Source organism: Boleophthalmus pectinirostris, unplaced genomic scaffold (genome assembly GCF_026225935.1).
Source record: "Boleophthalmus pectinirostris isolate CB_2022bp ecotype Guang Dong unplaced genomic scaffold, ASM2622593v1 HiC_scaffold_10, whole genome shotgun sequence".
NCBI lineage: Eukaryota > Metazoa > Chordata > Actinopteri > Gobiiformes > Gobiidae > Boleophthalmus > Boleophthalmus pectinirostris.
In genome coordinates this window covers 2,869,362-2,889,474 of record NW_026570971.1, presented here as the reverse complement: position 1 = coordinate 2,889,474, position 20,113 = coordinate 2,869,362, and the positions used below count along the sequence as shown (strand labels likewise).

General features: G+C 43.6%; 1 protein-coding gene across 1 annotated transcript in view; it reads left to right on the top strand.

Moving 5' to 3' along the window:
* The first annotated feature begins 3,220 nt into the window (after nucleotides 1-3,220).
* Nucleotides 3,221-20,113, top strand: part of msrab (methionine sulfoxide reductase Ab) — a 124,344-nt gene continuing 107,451 nt past the window's right edge. Inside the window, exon 1 of the mRNA XM_055159066.1 lies at nucleotides 3,221-3,452. Coding sequence (XP_055015041.1) covers nucleotides 3,380-3,452 — 73 coding nt within the window. The 5' untranslated portion in view covers nucleotides 3,221-3,379. The remainder of the gene's footprint in view (nucleotides 3,453-20,113) is intronic.

Genomic DNA, 20,113 nt, shown 5'->3' with positions numbered 1-20,113 from the left:
TCATATTTTTTGGGATCAGTTTAACATCTGTACTTTTTCTTTACACTAGAACAGGGCTTTTCAAATCGCCCCCTCCACGGAATGGTTTAGTCCGGGTTAAATCCTGGTTTAGTCCTGATTTTAGTCATGATTTTAATCCTGGTTTAGACCTGATTTAGTCCTGGTTTAGACCTGGTTTAGTCCTGGTTTAGTCCTGGTTTAGTCCTGGTTTAGTCCTGATTTAGTCCTGGTTTAGACCTGATTTAGTCCTGGTTTAGACCTGGTTTAGTCCTAGTTTAGTCCTGCTTTAGTCTTGGTTTAGTCTTGGCTTAGTCCTGGTTTAGTCCTGGTTTAGTCTTGGTTTAGTCCTGGTTTAGTCTTGGTTTAGTCCTGGTTTAGTCCTGGTTTAGTCCTGGTTTTGTCCTGGTTCAGTCCTGGTATAGTCTTGGTTTAGTCTTGGTTTAATCCTGGTTTAGTCCTAGTTTAGTCTTGGTTTAATCCTGGTTTAGACCTGGTTTAGTTTGGTTTAGTCCTGGTTTAGACCTGGTTTAGTTTGGTTTAGTCCTGGTTTAGTGCCGTGGTCCATGTGTTGTACACAAGGCAAAAAAAAAAGAAAAGGTTTGGTCAGACCAGACCAGACCAGGTCTGTGAAGTCCAAGTCCAGACTGAACCTGAGCCAGTGTCCAGTGTCCAGTGTCCAGTCCAGTGTCCAGAGTCCAGAGTCCAGTGTCCAGTGTCCAGAGTCCAGAGTCCAGTCCAGAGTCCAGTCCAGTCCAGAGTCCAGTCCAGAGTCCAGAGTCCAGTGTCCAGAGTCCAGTCCAGTGTCCAGAGTCCAGAGTCCAGTGTCCAGAGTCCAGAGTCCAGAGTCCAGAGTCCAGTGTCCAGTGTCCAGAGTCCAGAGTCCAGTGTCCAGTGTCCAGAGTCCAGAGTCCAGTGTCCAGAGTCCAGTGTCCAGTGTCCAGAGTCCAGTGTCCAGAGTCCAGTCCAGAGTCCAGTCCAGAGTCCAGTGTCCAGTGTCCAGTGTCCAGTGTCCAGAGTCCAGAGTCCAGAGTCCAGAGTGTCCAGAGTCAGAGAGTCAGTCAGACAGTCCAGTGTGACAGGACAGATCGACCACCAATCACACCACACACACATACACACACACATACACACTAACACATACACACACATATATACACACATACACACACATAATTACTCACATATATACACATACACACACACATACACACACACATACACACACATACACACACATACACACACATACACACACACACACATACACACACACATATACACATACACACACATATACACACACATACACACATACACACATACATATACACATACACATTCATAGACACACACACACACATCACACACTCACCATACACACACATATGCACTAATGCATACACACACACAAACACCCACACACACATCAACATACACACATATAAACACATGCACATACACACACACACTCACACACATACATACACACTAATGCACATACACACACACCAACACACACATATATACACACAATACCTCACACATAGATACACACCTACACACTAACGCAAGCACACATACACACACACATACATAAGCACACGCACACATACATACACACACAAACACACACGCAAATACACACACATACACACTCACACATATACATACACACATGCACACTAACGCACACATACATAAGCACACACATATACACATTCATAGACACACACACACACATCAACATACACATACACACTAACACATACACACACATAAACATACACACATCACACACATGCACTACACTACAACTTCACAATCCTGACACGATGTGCTGTAGTTTCATCAGCAGTGTGAATGTTGAGTGTGTGGTGTTAGTGCTCTGAAGGGGGAGCTCAGGGAGGAGGGACGCACACTGTCAAAAACACAAACTTATTAAACATGTTCATAAAGGTAACGCCTGGTATGTGTTAAAAAGTGACACCAACACAACCTCTTTAAAAATATTTTATTTATTTATTTATTTGTATTTTGGTATTTTATTTATTTTATTTATTTTTATTTATTATTATTATTATTATTATTATTATTATTATTATTATTATTTATTTATTTTATTTTATTATTATTATTATTATTTATTTATTTATTGGAAAACATTTTATTTATTTATTTATTTATTTATTTATAATTTTTTTGATTGTATTTGTGTTTTGTGTATCATTTGGAAAAAAAAAAATAAAAAATACAGTACATGCTAATGAGCACATGTCAGATTACAGGCACAGGCTGGTTTCAATCTGGTGAAGATGAATGTTATTCTAAAATTATTTTACATATTCTGAGCTAACAATAACTAGCATGCTAATGTGCACTTCCAGATTTTCACACAATAAAACACTTTATAATAACACGCAGACAGCAGCAGTGGACATGTTTGGGCGTCAGGAGCTGCTTGTACATTGAGTCCGTACGTCCTTCGACATGTCTCGAGTCGTTTCAGTGAATCTGCAGAAAACCACCGTGTTTTTCCTTTCAGCGATATTTTATTTCCTTTATTTGTTTATTTGTTTATTTATTTTGTGTGTGGTCATGTGTGTTCCTGATTGGCTGATCCCCCCGTCAATCACGTCAGTTTGGATACAGGTGATTCACTGATGACCAGACTCACATCTTCATAAAGTGTTGATGTTTGTATTGTGGATCCAGGCAAGAAAAGTATTTATTTTGACATGTTCTGTAGTAAAGGAGTTTCTGTGCATGTGAATAAACATACTGGTATTGTATTGGTATCGGATCATCACTCTCTTTAGCGGTTCTTGGTATCGGCTCCAGTGTCTTTAGTCCTCGTGTCTTTGGGCCTGTGACATGTTCCTCCTCTAATGTTCTGTTCTGTGCTTGTGGCAGTCAAACGGTGCACCTCCTGTCCTCACGTGAGCCACATCGGCCTGTGTCACATGTAAAAGTGGAAGCACATACATCCGGGTCCCTCACGGAGCATCTCGTGCGGCGCGCGCTCATTTACATGCGGAGCAGCGCGTGGATTAAATTGAATTTGTGTCCCGCACGCGGCGCGCGGGAGGTTTCTGTGGCAAAGTCATATTAACCCCGCGCCTGGTTGATATGCGGCGCACGGCGCGGCCCACGCACGATGAATATTCATATTAACGTGATTTTCCCGCCCCTCCTCCTCTTCTCCTGACGCACGGGCGCGCCACGTAACGGTGTGACCGCATGACCGCGCACAGGGGCAGAGAGGAGCGCACATTGCGTTAGTCCGAGGCTCCTGTTGGTCCTGTTGGTTCTGCTGCTGCTGCTGCTGCTGCTGCTGCTGCTTCTGTTGGTCTTTGGTTCTGTGGCCGCGTCCTCCGCTCACATGTCCGCGCCCCGCGAGCTGCCCGCCCCGGAGCGCGCTCTGAAGGGGAGAGAGCAGAGCCTGGTGGTGGCAGGTAAAACACGAGACAGCGCCACGCACGAACGTGAGCGAGGAAGAACCGCAGAAGTTTAACTCTGGTATAAAGAGCTTAGAGTCCAGATGACGCTTTGGTTTGGTTTAGTGTCTCTGTGGCCGCTGTGTTTAGACTGAACGTGACTAAAACCAAAGTTTAACTCTTCTCCAAACGAGCAGCATCATCTCCTGCTCATCACACATCAGCCTCGTCACTGTCGCACCTGAACCTGAGCTCAGCCTCCAGACACTTCACCTCATGTTCTGCAGAAGAGCTGCTGCAGTCAAGCTTTTTCAGTGAAGCTGATTTGAGCTGCGGGGGCTGGTGTGGGGCTGATCATGGTCCAAGATTTCAATTTATTATGGCCAAATACACATGGTGATTTATATTATCCATGTGTATGTCTAATATCTTGGACGTTCTGTCAGCAGTGAGTCTCAGATGACAGAGACGTGTGCAGGCAGCAGTGTGAGCTTCACACTCAGGCCAATCTGCTCGTCCGTAAGTTCTCCATGTGCTGCAGTCATGTCAAAATCACACTTTTTAAATGTTTCTGCTAACCCTTGTTTACTATTCTACAAGAAAAACAGTTTGCAGAGTTTGACCGTTTCCTGTAACGACTCTTTGAGAATATTTCTGAAAGTGCTGAGGTTTTGTGGCGCTAGTGAAGTGTTTGTAAACTGTGTTGTGAGACTCTGTGTGTCACGATCAGATGTTGTATTTATTCATTTATGTGTAGAGCCGTGAATCTGAACAGTCGACAGTGTTGGGGAGTAACAGATTACATGTAATCAGAGTACAAATTATGAGTAACTGTATTCAGTTACACTTTGTTGAAATAAATAGTTTATTACATGGCAGTATTTTCCTGTTTTCACATTTTGGGCTAAATCCATTTTTGGGGGTAATTCCACTCATTGCCGGACTCTAAACCAGGTCTAAAACCAAGTCTAAACCAGGACTAAATCAGGATTGAATCAGGACTGAACCCAGGTCTAAACTAGATCTAAACCAGAACTAAAACCAGGTCTAAACTAGGTCTAAACCAGGTCTAAACCAGGACTAAACCAGAACTAAAACCAGGTCTAAACCAGGTCTAAACTAGGTCTAAACTAGATCTAAACCAGGTCTAAACCAGGACTAAACCAGGACTAAAACCAGGTCTAAACCAGGACTAAAACCAGGTCTAAAACCAGGTCTAAACCAGGTCTAAAACCGGATTAAAACAGGACTAAAACAGGAGTAAACTAGGATTTAACAGGACTAAATCCTGCTGTGTGGACGTGTTTCTTCTTCTTCTATCAATAATATTTTTAATTTGGTTCAGTAAAATCTGGACTTTTTATTTTCTTTTATCAGACAAAACTTCTTATGTGAAGATTTCCTCGTCTTTGTTTCTCTACAGCAAAAGTATTCAGATTACATTACTCACTTTAAGTAATTTAATGGATTCTGTTACAAACTACATTTTGGTGTGTGTAATCTGTAATCTGTAGGGGATTACATTTTAAAAGTCACCTTCCCATCATTCTGATCTGTGGAGACACTGACTGTCAGACTTTCACTGTATTTTAACTTTTTTATTTTTATTTTTAATACCATGAACCAGATATTACATGTTCTTAATAAAGATTGAACTGAATTGAATTGATGAAAATGACAGAATAAATATGTTAAGTTGATGTTTGAACTGGTCGTCTCACTTCTCGTGGACGTAAACCTGTTTTTGACGCTCTGAAAAGCTCTGATCAGGATCTGGATCAGTTCCGTCGCCCACAAACCCGGAGGCTGCAGGTTTGAGTCTTGACGTCGAGGCGACCGAGGCATTTCAGGGTTAATAAACGGCAACGGAAGATTTCTGAGAATCATTGTTTACTCATTAACAATATCATCACTAGTCGTTCTAAAGTCCAGTGATGAAGAATGATGTAATTACCCCTCCCGCTTCTTTATTTATTTTAGCAACTTGCAAAAGAGAGACCAATAAAAGTCGAGTAATAATTCTTTATGCAGGCAGTACGCAAAATTATCTTTAAAAGCAACCCCTTCATTACCAAATTTCATTCATTTTATTGTAAACACATTTCAACTTTTGTCTCTTTTGAATATTTCTTAAATGAAAATGTGGATCAAATGACAAACGTTTATAATATATCCTTTTTTAATTTTCAGAAAACAACAGATAGAAACTTTCAGTCATTTACAGAACAAGAAATTCAGTATTTTTTTGGAACTGAAGGACCCAAAATTTCTCAGTTGGTTTGGTTCAGGTGAGGAAAGGGGCCATGTCATGATTTTTTCATCGTTAAGGCCTTCGATGCAGCAATGGGGCCTGCATAAAAATCACATTTTCCTGCATCACTGCTTGAAAAAAGTGTCTTCTAAAACTGGCAGGAGGTTCGTTTTGAGTTCATCTTCGACCCGAAAAGGTCCAACAAGCTCATCTTTAAGAAAACCAGCCCCAACTTCATTTTGTTGCCGCATGAGTCGAAGGGCCCACAAGTTCTCAGTTGGTTTAGTTCACGTGAGGAAAGGGGCCATGTCATTATTTTTTCATCGTTAAGGCCTTCGATGCAGCGATGGAGCATCAAGCTACATAAAAATCATTTAAAACATCACTTTTTGCATCACTGCTTGAAGAAAGTATCTTCTAAAAACTGGCAGTAGGTTCATTTTGAGTCCATCTTCAACCCGAAAAGGTCCAACAAGCTCATCTTTAATAAAACCAGCCCATACCAGTGTCCCAACTTCATTTTGTTGGCGTATGAGTCGAAGGGTCCACAAGTTCCCAGTTGGTTTAGTTCACGTGAGGAAAGGGGTCATGTCATTATTTTTTCATCCTTAAGGCCTTCGATGCAGCGATGGAGCTTCGTCCTGCATGAAAATCATAAAAATCACTTTTTTCCTGCATCACTGCTTGAAGAAAGTGTCTTCTAAAAACTGGCAGTCGGTTTTGGAGTTCATTTTGAGTCCATCTTCAACCCAAAAAGGTCCGACAAGCTCATCTTTAATAAAACCAGCCCATACCAGTGTCCAAACTTCATTTTGTTGGCGTATAAGTCGAATGGCCCTCAAGTTCTCAGTTGGTTTAGTTCGAGTGAGTAAAGGGGCCGTGTCATTATTTTTTCATCCTTAAGGCCTTCGATGCAGCGATGGAGCTTCGTCCTGCATAAAAATCATTTTAAAAAATCACTTTTTGCATCACTGCTTGAAGAAAGTGTCTTCTAAAAACTGGCAGGAGGTTTGTTTTTGAGTCCATCTTCAACCCGAAAAGGTCTCATCTTTAATAAAACCAGTCCATACCAGTGTCCCAGCTAGAGGTCTGCGTGGGACTGGAATTTCCAGTCCCGCTCCCGCCCGCATCTGTGATATTTTGTCTCGCGCCGCCTGCAAATCCCGTAGGATGGGAACCTTTGCTTTCTTAAGATCTACCAAACACAGAGAAGCGAAAGGAATTGGGCTGCGTATGGGAGGAGGCGCAGTGGGCGGTCAGGCGGCATGGTTAAGTCCTGGCTAAATCCTGTTTTAGTCCTGGTTTTAGAACAGTTTTTAGACCTGGTTTAGTGGCGCAGCCCACGCGACGTACAGGACGGAGGAGACTGTCCGCGCAACGTATGGGACGGTCCGCGTGACATTCGGGACGGGAAAGACTGTCAACGCGACGTACGGGACGGGGGGGGGATGGTCCGCGCGACATACATTACATCCAATAAGAATCGTAGAAACCGTCTGACCTCGCAGCGTTAGAATTCGTTCACTTGTGGGTAGGCGGGTACTTTTTTTTACTTAACCAATTGCTGCTGTTTGGTCGGGACGTATGTAATGCTCTGCTAACGGGACTAACTGGTATATTAAGCTTTTACCAAATCCCGTAGGAAGAAGGACAATAACGTCTTTCCTCTTGATAAAATTCACCAAACATTCTCTTTCTTCCAGCTTTAAATCCTCGATCTCAAGAATCTTTGACAACACTGAATGTCTGTCTCTTCGCTCATTGGCTGGTGCCCGAACTCGCACTTCAAGGGTTTTTGTAAACCGTCTAGTGTATTCTGATTCCTGATCTAGTCGCTGGAGAGAAATTAAATTGAGCGGAGACACTAGGTGGCACCAGCCTGGATAAGTTTATACAGCTTGGAGTTGGAAAATGCATAAATATAGTCATATAGTCAAAATATTTATTGCAGTGTATTAAAGCAGACTCAAGCACAATAGTCAGATTGGCCTGCTCCTTTTGGCCTATTCCTTTCATCTGTCCGTTTGGCCTGTTCCACTTTCCTGTCCCATTTGCCCGTCTTATTGGCCTGTCTCTTTGGCCTGTTCTTTTGGTCTGTTCCACTTTCCTGTCCCATTTGGCTTGTCACATTGACCTGTCCTGTTGGCCTGTCCGTTTGGCCTGTGCCTTTTGGCCTGTCCTGTTAGCCTGTCCCATTGGCCTGTTCTACTGGCTTGTCTCTTTGGCCTGTCCCTTTCCACTTTCCTGTCCCACTGGCCTGTCCCTTTGGCCTATTTCTTTGCCCTGTGTCTTTGCCCTTTCTCTTTGGCCTGTCCGTTTGGCCTGTCCCATCGGCCTGTCCGTTTGGCCTGTGCAGGACGCGGTTCATCTTGAGTCTGTGCATCTGTTGTAGATCTGCTGCAGCTCAGCTCCATCTGGGCATTATGCGCATGAGAGCTCCACCCCAGTGTAAGGTACTCCCGTCTGTTTGAGCAGCTCGCACTCACCGCATGGCACAGGCCCCTCCCCCTCGCTGTGTGGCACAGGCCCCTCCCCTCGCCGTGTGGCACAGGCCCTCCCCTCGCTGTGTGGCACAGGCCCCTCCCCCCTCGCCGTGTGGCACAGGCCCCTCCCCCTCGCCGTGTGGCACAGGCTCCTCCCCCCTCACCGTGTGGCACAGGCCCCTCCCTCGATTTCTGGGCTATATAGTGCTAAAAATGAAGTAGTGAGTTTTGGTAAAATCGCTCTTTCATGATTTATTCATTTTCTCTTGACGTTTTGCTCAAACAAAAACACTTTTCTGAGCCCACACCTCCTATCCAGCCTTTTCCATAACTGTACAAAAACCTGATACAAAACTATACAACTACAACTTCACAAACCTGATGTGTAGATTTATTTATTTATTTTTATTTTATTTATTTATTTGTTTATTCATAAATTTATTTATTTTATTTTTATTTTATTCATTTATTTGTTTATTTATTTTTATTGTATTTTATTTTATTCATTTATTTATTAATTTGTTTATTTATTTCATTTATTTATTTATTTTTATTTTATTTATTTATTTAATAGGGACAGTGCATATTAAAGAACATCTACATCACTGCAGTGTAAATATGACAGATTAGAACAGCCCCAGTCCCGCTCTGGTCCTGCCGTGGTCCCGGACCTGGATCAGTCCTGGTTCAGTCCGTATGCAGTGCAAAAGTTCGGTATCGCAGTCACGGAAGTCACGTAAACGGAAAACGGCCGTTATCCGTTTTTTTTTTCATTTTTCATTTAAACACAAAATCAAAAACTGAAAAAACAAATCATTATCCCTTTTTTTAATTTTGGTTTTGGAGACAAATAATGAAGAAAACAGTTGTTTTTTTGTGTTCTTATTTTTGGTTTTATATTGAAAAACAAATAAACGAATGACACATGGATTGTTTTTGTGAGGCACTTCATGTGTTTCTGAAATAGTTTGAGACTGATTGTGTTTGCGCTCGGTACGGTAGAGGAGCAAAAGAAAGAAGGCTCTGTTAAGATGTTGTTTTTTGGCGAATATAGAGTTTTCAGAACATTAAACCGCAGCGTAGAGCTCTGAACATGTCACGTTTTCGCGCAGACGTGTAATACTCCCTCTTACAGCGAACACCAATGACATAAGACGTGTGAAATCCCGGTGATGTTCTCGTTGTCGGGGCAGACCGGGCCTTTGTGGAGCGGCTCGTGCTGCGCGCTCTGACCTTGGCGAGCTGATCACTGGCAGATTGCGACATGGTAGGGGCACACCAGCTATTATTTTGACTCAGTGCTGGATAGACTGCCAATATTTCTTCCCACCCGGATGGGAGAGGTCAGCTGACCAAAATCAATCTCTGCTCCGCACCGCCATAACTCTAGTAAACAGGTTCACAGAGGGGACAGATTTCTGGCTTCGTCGCCGCGTTTGGGAGTCATGTCGTGTGAGTTTTCTGCGCAGAGTCTCCGTTTACGTGCGCGGCAGGAAAACCCAACACGGGCCTAAAGTCCAAGATAAACCCAATTCTCAAACGCATGTAAACCCGAGAACTACGACTGAAGATTTGTGATTTGAATTTCCCAGATCCCAATAACGTGTAGAAGAGGATCCCTGCTGATTAAGGAGAGGCGTTCAACTGCACGAAGTAAGAAACGTACAGGAAAATATTGGACAAGTGTTTGGACGTTTACTCACTAGTTTAAGATAAACAACTAAGACAAATTAGGGCCACTCTACCGAAAATATGTTCTTTTGTTTTCAGCCGCTATTTTTTTATTTTTTTTTTTTTGTTCCACCATGTTATAACAATCCATAAAGATATAAAACATGATCAAAAATCGCACATAACAACATGACAAACCTGATGAGACGTGCAGTAGTTTCATTAGCGGGATGAAGGCTTAGTGCATGGAGCAAATGGAGGGAGAACTCGTGTGTGCAGTGAGTGTGAGTGTGCAGTGAGGAAGGGTGAGTGTGCAGTGAGGGTGAATGTACAGTGAGTGTGCAATGAGGGTGAGTGTACTTTGAGTGTGCAGTGAGTGTGCGTGAGAGTGCAGTGAGAGTGCAGTGAGTGTACAGTGAGTGTGAGTGTGCAGTGAGGGAGTGAGTGAGTGTGCAGTGAGGGTGAGTGTGCAGTGAGTGTGTGAGTGAGTGAGTGAGTGAGCAGTGAGGGTGCAGTGAGGGTGAGTGTGCAGTGAGGGTGAGTGAGTGAGTGCAGTGAGTGTGCAGTGAGGGTGAGTGAGTGTGCAGTGAGGGTGGGTGAGTGTGCAGTGAGGGTGAGTGTGCAGTGAGGTTGAGTGAGTGTGCAGCAAGTGTGAATGTACAGTGAATGTACATTGAGTGTACAGCGAGTGTGTGCAGTGAGTGTGCAGTGACGTTGGTGAGTGTGCAGTGAGTGTAAAGTGAGGTTGTTAAGTGTGCAGTGCGAGTGTGCAGTGAGGTTAGTGAGTGTGCAGTGAGGTTGGTAAGTGTGCAGTGAGTGTGCAGTGAGGTTAGTGAGTGTGCAGTGAGTGTGCAGTGAGGTTGTTAAGTGTGCAGTGAGGTTGTTAAGTGTGCAGTGAGGTTGTTAAGTGTGCAGTGAGGTTAGTGAGTGTGCAGTGAGTGTAAAGTGAGGTTGGTAAGTGTGCAGTGAGTGTGCAGTGAGGTTGGTAAGTGTGCAGTGCAGTGAGTGTGCAGTGAGGTTGGTGTGTGTGCAGTGAGGTTGTTAAGTGTGCAGTGAGGTTGTTAAGTGTGCAGTGAGTGTGCAGTGAGGTTGGTAAGTGTGCAGTGAGTGTGCAGTGAGGTTGTTAAGTGTGCAGTGCGTGTGCAGTGAGGTGTGTGCATGTTAATGAAGAAACAGCTTCTGAGCATTAGCCTGGAGACTGGAGCTGTGCAGGTTTATGTAAAGCCTGAACCAAATGAATGTTTGCTTTTATCGCCGCTTCATCTGCTCTCAAACGTGATGGAGTTTGTCTTGTACGTCGCGTCTGCAGCTGAGACGAGATTCCCACAGTCGCTCTGGCGTCTCAGCGCTGCACCTCGGGCCTCTGGACTTTTGTTCAAATCAGAGTTTAGGAAATGGAGTAGATCTGCACGTTATTTGAAAAACGTCCACATGTGATTTTTTTTTTTTTGGTGTTCTAGTTTAGACCTGGTTAAATCATGGTTTAGACCTGGTTCTGGTTTTGTCCTGGTTTAGTCCTGATTTAGACCTGGTTTAGTCCTGGTTTAGTCCTGATTTAGACCTGGTTTAGACCTGCTTTTAGTCCTGGTTTTGCTCTGGTTTAAACCTGGTTTTAGTCCTGATTTAGTGCTAGTTTTAGTTCTGGTTTAGTCCTGGTTTAGACCTGGTTAAATCCTGGTTTAGACTTGCTTTATACCTGGTTTTGGTCCTGGTTTAAACCTGCTTTTAGTTCTGATTTTAGTTCTGGTTTAGACTTGGTTTAGTCCTGGTTTAGTCTTGGTTTTAGTCCTGGTTTAGTCATCATTTAGACCTGCATTTAGTCCTGGTTTTAGTCCTGGTTTAGTCATCATTTAGACCTGCATTTAGTCCTGATTTTAGTCCTGGTTTAGACCTGGATTAGTCCTGGTTTAGTCCTGGTTTAGACCTGGTTTAAACCTGGTTTTAGTCCTGATTTAGACCTGGTTTTAGTTCTGGTTTAGACCTGGTTTTAGTCCTGGTTTAGACCTGGTTTTAGTTCTGGTTTAGTCCTTTCATTTTGGTTTTGGAGACAAATAATGAATTTCTTATTTTTGAAAAACAAATGAACAGATCTTGCACAGTTTATTTGAGACTCGTTTGCTTCGGTGCATGTTTCATTCTCATTTCATAACGCTGACGTGAAGACTGAAGTTGAATAGTTGTGTTGTGTTAAAGGTCGTGTGGAGAATTCTCTGGAAGGTTCCGCGCTGTAGACGTCTGTAATGAAGTCACCTTTACACGACGGCTTTGTACTTCTTTATTCTCGTCTGTGCAAAGGGCTCCTCGCACATTTCTGCAGGCCTCGACAGGACGGGCCTCCATTTTGGCCGGGAGGATAATTGCGCCGGTGCTTTTAGGTTTCCCTCGCCATAGCAACCGTCTCTGTTGCTATGAGACAGTATGTATAGAATGCATGCATGGATGCCTTCAAAGTTGTCCTCCGGAGTCCAGACATCCTCCGGCGCCTGGACACGGGCAGCATGCTGATGGTCTCGCTCCTCAGGCCTCGGGTCCGGGCCTGGTCTGGTCTGGTCCTGGACTTTGGACTCTGGACTCTGGACTCTGGACTGGAGAAACAGAAATGTGTAAAATGTGAATGTAGTCATGTTCTAGTCATGTGGATTTGGTTAAAATGAAGAAAAATGTAATTCAGTCTTGGTTTAGACCTGTTTTAGTCCTGGTTTTAGTCTTTGTTTTAGTCCTGGTTTAGACCTGGTTTAGTCCTGGTTTTAGTCTTTGTATTAGTCCTGGTTTAGACCTGGTTTACTCCCGATTTTAGTCCTATGTTTAGACCTTGTTTAGACCTGATTTAGTCCTGGTTTAGTGCTGGTTTACACCTGGTTTAGTACTGATTTTAGTCCTGGTTTAGTTCTGGTTTAGTCCTGGTTTTAGTCCTGGTTTAGACCTGGTTTAGTCCTGGTTTAGTCCTGGCTTAGCACTGGTTTAGACCTGGTTTAGTCCTGGTTTTAGTTGGTTTAGTTCTGGTTTAGACCTGGTTTAGTCCTGATTTGGACCTGGTTTTAGTTCTGGTTTAGTCCTGGTTTAGACCTGGTTAAATCCTGGTTTAGACTTGTTGTAGACCTGGTTTTAGTCCTGATTTTAGTCCTGATTTAGACCTGGTTAGTCCTGGTTTACACCTGGTTACACCTGGTTTAGACCTGTTTAGTCTGATTTGGACCTGGTTTAGTTTTGGTTTAGTCCTGGTGTAGACTTTGTAGACCTGGTTTTAGTCCTGATTTTAGTCCTGATTTAGACCTGGTTCAGTCCTGGTTTACACCTGGTGTACACCTGGTTTAGACCTAGTTTAGTACTGATTTGGACTGGTTTTAGTTTTGGTTTAGTCCTGGTGTAGACTTGTTTAGACCTGGTTTTAGTCCTGATTTTAGTCCTGATTTAGACCTGGTTTAGTCCTGGTGTACACCTGGTTTAGACCTGGTTTAGTCCTGGTTTAGTCCTGGTTTAGACCTGGTTTAGACCTGGTTTAGACCTGGTTTAGTCCTGGTTTACACCTGGTTTAGACCTGGTTTAGTCCTGGTTTAGTCCTGGTTTAGACCTGGTTTAGTCCTGGTTTAGACCTGGTTTCTCTTGATGACTACAGGGTTCACCAAGCCTCTGAAGTTTAGCGCTTGTGGCCTTAAATCTGAGCTGAATTTTTTATTTTTATTTTTTCTTTAATAAAGTTTCAGTTGATTTCATTTCAGTTGAACAAATATTCCACAAATTCTCTTTTAATTGGTATTGTGACATTTTAAAACTAGTGGACGTGTAACTTGTCCATTTTACCAAGAACTGGACCGGATTTTGGGAGACGAGCCCAACGTTTATTCAACTTGTGTAAACACCGATCACGCTCGATGTGTGTGATGTGGTCGTGTCGTGCGGTTCACACGCGGGACACTTTTGGGGCGGTTAAAGTTCACGCTGGAGATCACGGACAAGTCGCTTTTAACTGGAAATGTGAACGAGCTCGTGAAAAAAATCCGAATCGAGCTTTAAGTCCTGCAGTCTGAACGTAGCCGTAGTTACCGACCAAAAACTCAATTAAGCTTTGAGCCGATCCCTGTGTTCTGATTTAGACCTGGTTTAATCCTGGTTTAGACCCGGTTTTAGTCCTGATTTTAGTCCTGGTTTAGACCTGGTTTAGTCCAGATTTAGCCCTGATTTAGACCTGGTTTTAGTCCTGGATTAGTCCTGGTTTAGACCTGGTTTAGACCTGGTTTAGACTTGGTTTAGACCTGGTTTAGACCCAGTTTTAGTCCTGATTTTAGTCCTGGATTAGTCCTGGTTTGAACCTGGTTTAGACCTGGTTTAATCCTGGTTTAGTCCTGGTTTAGACCTGGTTTAGACCCGGTGTTAGTCCTGATTTTAGTCCTGATTAGACCTGGTTTAGACCTGGTTTGGACTCGGTTTTAGTCTTGGTTTAGACCTGATTTAGACCTGGTTTTAGTCCTGGTTTAGTCCTGGTTTAGACCTGGTTTAGTCCTGATTTTAGTCCTGGTTTAGACCTGGTTTAGTCCAGATTTAGCCCTGATTTAGACCTGGTTTTAGTCCTGGATTAGTCCTGGTTTAGACCTGGTTTAGACTTGGTTTAGACCTGGTTTAGACCCAGTTTTAGTCCTGATTTTAGTCCTGGATTAGTCCTGGTTTGAACCTGGTTTAGACCTGGTTTAATCCTGGTGTAGTCCTGGTTTAGACCTGGTTTAGACCCGGTGTTAGTCCTGATTTAGACCTGGTTTAGACCTGGTTTGGACTCGGTTTTAGTCTTGGTTTAGACCTGATTTAGACCTGGTTTTAGTCCTGGTTTAGTCCTGGTTTAGTCCAGGTTTAGACCTGGTTTAGACCTGGTTTTAGTCCTGGTTTAGTCCTGGATTAGTCCTGGTTTAGACCTGGTTTAGACCTTGGTTTTAGACCTGGTGTTAGTCCTGATTTTAGTCCTGATTAGACCTGGTTTAGACCTGGTTTGGACTCGGTTTTAGTCTTGGTTTAGACCTGATTTAGACCTGGTTTTAGTCCTGGTTTAGTCCTGGTTTAGACCTGATTTAGACCTGGTTTTAGTCCTAGTTTAGGCCTGGTTTAGACCTGTTTTTAAGTCCCGGTTCAGTTCTGTTTTAGACTTGATTTAGACCTGTTTTAGTCTTGGTTTTAGTCTTTTAGACCTCGCAAAAAAATCCAAATTGATCTTTAAGTGCTGCAGTCTGGACGTAGTTTCCAACCAAAATCTCAGTTAAACTTTGGTCTGATCCTTGTGCAGGTTGTGAAGTACAAGATCTGTTTAAATAAAATATGAAGTTTTAAATCCAGTTTGAGGTGATCCGTTCTGACCCTGTCTTCTCACAAATCACTCGATGTGACGTCTCGTGGCTTTATGTTTGAAAACTGTTTGTCCAATTTGTAACTTTTTGGAAGTATTGATTAATTTAGAGCAGCTGGTGTCCACAGAACTGATGTTGGTGTTAAGATGCTCGTCATGTTTTGGTTGATGTAAAATTAACCAAACTAAATTATATTATTTTACAGTAAGATTATATGGCACGTTTTTACTTTGCATAAACATAAAACTCAATAAACTAAACACTGATTTAGACCCAGTGTAAGTCCTGATTTAGACCTCGGTTAGACCTAGTTTTAGTCCTGGTTTAGACCTGGTTTAGTCCTGGTTTAATCCTGATTTAGACCCGGTTAAAGTCCTGATTTTAGTTCAGGTTTAGTCCTGGTTTAGACTTGGTTTAGTCCCGTTTTTAATCCTGATTTTATATCTGGTTTTAGTCCTGGTTTAAACCTGTTTTAGTCCTGTTTCAGTTCTGGTTTAGTCCTGGTTTCGTCATGGTTTTAGTCCTAGTTTAGACCTGGTTTAGACCCAGTTTTAGTCCTGAATTTAGTTCTGGTTTAGACCTGGTTTAGACCTAGTTTTAGTCCTGGTTTAGTCCTGGTTCAGTCCTGGTTTAGTCCTGGTTTAGACCTGGTTTAGTCCTGGTTTAATCCTGATTTAGACCTGGTTTAGGCCTGGTTTAGACCTGGTTTTAGTCCCATTTTTAGTCCTGATTTTATATCTGGTTTTAGTCCTGGACTAAACCTGTTTTAGTCCTGTTTCAGTTCTGGTTTTAGTCCTAGTTTAGACTTGGTTTAGACCCACTTTTAGTCCCGATTTTAGTCCTGGTTTAGTCCTGATTTAGACGTGGTTTTAGTCCTGGTTTAGACCTGGTTTAGTCCTGGTTTAATCCTGATTTAGACCTGGTTTAGGCCTGGTTTAGACCTGGTTTTAGTCCCGTTTTTAGTCCTGATTTTATATCTGGTTTTAGTCCTGGACTAAACCTGTTTTAGTCCTGTTTCAGTTCTGGTTTTAGTCCTAGTTTAGACTTGGTTTAGACCCAGTTTTAGTCCTGATTTTAGTCCTGGTTTAGTCCTGATTTAGACGTGGTTTTAGTCCTGGTTTAGACCTGGTTTTGTCATGGTTTTAGTCCAGTTTCAGTCCTGTTTTCGTCTTGGTTTTAGTTCTGATTTGTAGTTTCGTGCATTGTACCATCGCTTTAAACCTGGACCCTTTTTCTTTACCCGTCGAACTCCTTATCTCTCCGTGTTTTGCCCCATCTGAGATTCCCTCCCTCCTCCTCCTCCTCGTCCTCCCCCCGTCCTCTCGGCAGAAGAGCGAAGCTGGCACGGGTATAAAGCGGCAGCCTCCTCCGCCTCGTGCCTGACGCCGTGCCAACTTGTGTGTGCAGCTAACTCGGGCTAGCACGCGGGAGGAGCCGGGGAGGAGAGGTAAACACCGCTTTTTTGGACGCGTTCGGACTTGGGCATCCGGCAATAGAACCTCCCGCTAAACCCGTGAGTGGGCACCGGGCGAACAAACAAAAACAACAACGCTGAAACAGTTCGCCGTAGAGCCACAGTCCCGTTGGTTTGTTTTGTTGTTTTTTGGTTCTCGTCCAGTCCAACGTGAAAAATGACCAAAGTATTCCCGTCCTTTTGAGATCGAAAGCGGCATTGCGGTTTTCAGACGTCCTCCAAAAAGCGACGGTGCTGAAATCTCGCCCGCGTCCGTGTTCCAAGAGGGAGCGGAGTCCTTTTCACAAACCCGGCCGGTGCCTTTGTCGGCGGAGGATCCTGGGTGTTTTGTAGTCCGGTGTTGGGCGGCGGAGTGTGGGTATTCAGCGTCGAGCGGAGCGGAGGGGCGCCGGGCGGGTGGGCGCTGGGGCTGGCAGGGGGTGGACATGCTGAAAAGAAGCAGCCTGGCACTGTCTGGAGCGGTGCCAGGCGCGCATGGCAGGAAGCCCACGGACGAGGTGGGTCCGGGGGCAGCGGCGCCAACTGAGGTCAACAGGAGGGGGCGACTAAGGACGTCGACAGTTGTGTGAAGAGGCTCGACTTTTGTTTTGGGATCGAAAACTCTGAATGTGCAGGTTTAAAGGGGCTGCAGCTGATTTTTAAACCGTAAAAAACGTCAGTACAGTTTTCCCTCGTTTATCGTGGGGGTTACGTTCTAAAACTAAACCGCAAAAGACGAAATCTGTGAAGTCGTCAGCTTTATTATTATGGTAAATGGTCACATTTGCTATAGCGTTTTTCCACCTTCAAGGCACTCAAAGCTTTACAACAAGGAACCACTCACACCAATTCACACACACATTCACACACCAGTGCACGAAAGGTGGGTTAAGTGTCTTGCCCAAGGACACAACGACAGCATTCATCTGTGGGAGCTGGAATCACACCAGCCAACCTGTGGGTCAGTGGATCTGACGCTCAACCTGTGATGTTTTATGTCAAGAGCTGGATTCAAACCGCCAACCTTCAGCTCAGTGGGCGAATGCTCCACCAACTGAACTACTGTTATATCTGTTTTAACCCTCACACTCTCCTCGGGGTCACATTGACCCGAAGAAACTTTTTTTTTTCCTTCCCGCTCTCTTGGGGCGGGTCAATCAGACCCAAACATTTATTTTCATTTATTTTCTCACCAGATGAGAAAGGCCCAGGCCACAATCAATCAATCAATCAAGAACTTTATTAATCCCAAAGGGCAATTCAGTTTGCACATCTCTGGTCGTGCACAATCTATAAATAATAAAAGAAAAGAAAAAGAAAGACAAGACACCGTACATTCAAACCTCAGTGCATCAGGGGCACAGTAACAAATTCACTTTCCATTTAAAAACCTTATGTTTATGTTTAATGTTTATTTCAACTTCTAGTCATTGTCACAGAGAACAACGAAATTGTGTTTGGAGCATCTCCATAAAGTGCAAACCCATAAATAATACATACCCCTTAAACCCAAGTGTAAACATTAACCCAGTGTGGCCTCAGTACAACGTGAGACGGTTCTTATAGCAGCAAGACGAGAGCGTCAAGTAACGTACACAGACAGGGACGTTCAGACAGAGACCTGAGAATCATGACAAAAAAAGAATGCAACAGTGCAACCAGTTCAGTGTTATTAAAAGTTGGATGTGGTTTTTGTCCGTGGGGGGGGGGAGCCTCACAGCCTGTGGATTCAGACTGTTGTCCAGTCTGGATGTTCTGGCCCGTTTGGACCTGGACCTTCTCCCTGAGGGCAGCAGGTGAAAAAGGTGGTGCGCAGGGTGATGTTGGTCCCGCAGGATGTTGCGCGCTCTTCTCAGACAGCGAGTGGAGTAGATGGTGCTGATTTCTGGCAGAGTCATTCCAATGATTCTACCTGTGAGCGTCTGCTGGTCGGCCTGAGTGCAGCTGGAGAACCACACTAAAAAAACATACGTCAGAACGCTGCTGATGGCACAGTTGTAAAAGTTCAACATCAGAGGTCTGGGAATGTGGGCACTCCTCAATTTCCTCAGGTCGTAAAGGCGCTGTTGGACCGTCCGTACGGCTGAGGTGATGTGATTGCCCCAGGACAGGTCCTCAGTCACGGTTACCCCCAGGAATTTGAACTGCAGCTAATGGCAGAAGAAATAAAAGATTTGGCGTAACGGTTAGTCTTTTTTGCTGTGGAACGTCGAACCCGGCAGAACCGTCTTACTGTGAGGCATCGGTGCACGCCCACTCAGCCACCGTGCCCCACTGTGACACCTGGGATTCCCAAAGGTCTCCCATCTGCGTCGTTCAGACTGTCATTAAAAGATCAAATACAGGTCACATAGAAGCCAAAAAATCGGATTTGGGTCACTTCAGGCTGCAGTCTGAACACAGCCTATGTTCCTGTATCTGATCTTTTAATGACAGTCTGAACAACACAGATCTGATTTTTTCAAATGTGACCCAGGACACTTGGATATGTGCTCCTGAAACTGATACATATCTGATCTTTTGACATGTGACTTCAGTCTGAACGGCCAAAGTGCATTCATCCACCTACACGTTATCAACAAGACACAAACGTCACTATTCTGCGCTGAAAATTGTTAATGAACTCTGTGTCCCTGAAGTGAAGCACATCACCACTCACCACTCTTGGCTCCGTCTCCACATCCACACGTTCCTTTCAACGGACTGTCCACAAAACACCACGACCAAAAACCTCGTCCTTCTCCTTCTCAATCTCCTCCTTAAAACAAGTCAGTTGTTCATGTTCTGGCTCCGGTACGAGAGGAACTTTAAAATCTCCAGGTGCTCGATGCTGCGTCCATGTTTGGACAACTAAGCCCTGCAGTCTGAACGTAGCCATAGACGAGACTTAAAACCAGGAGGGGACTGGGCCTTTTCTGTGGTCGGACAAAAACTCTGGAACACTCTGCCGCTCCACAGTCGAGAGTTTTAAGTCTCGTCTTAAGACCCACTTTAATTCTTTGGCTTTTAACACCGCGTGAGTTGTGTGATCCTCTGTGTTTTTTATACATTTTTATGTTTTTTATTGGTTTTATTGATTTAATTTATTTATTGGTTTATTTATTTCTATCCTATGATTTTGTTTTATTATTTTAAGACTAGTATTATTTTAGTAGTTTATTTAATCGTCTTATTATTGTTATTATTATGTATTTGTGCAGCACTTTGGAAACTGTTTGTTTGTGAAATGTGCTATAGAAATAAAGTGGATTGAATTGGACTTTAAATGACCAGAAAAGTCAATATTTTGTCACGGAGAAGTGTTTCTGATTGAACTTCTGCCTTTCCTCTCGCACACTGTGATCATAGAACATACTTTAAATTTGGAGAACCAAGGACTGCAAAGGGCACAGTGAGCCAAATCTGCAAAAGCCTCCAGCTTAACCTTATGGAAACCTGATTGGGTTTTGTGTAATTACCGTCTGTGCTAAAGACTAGAACAATGTGCAAAT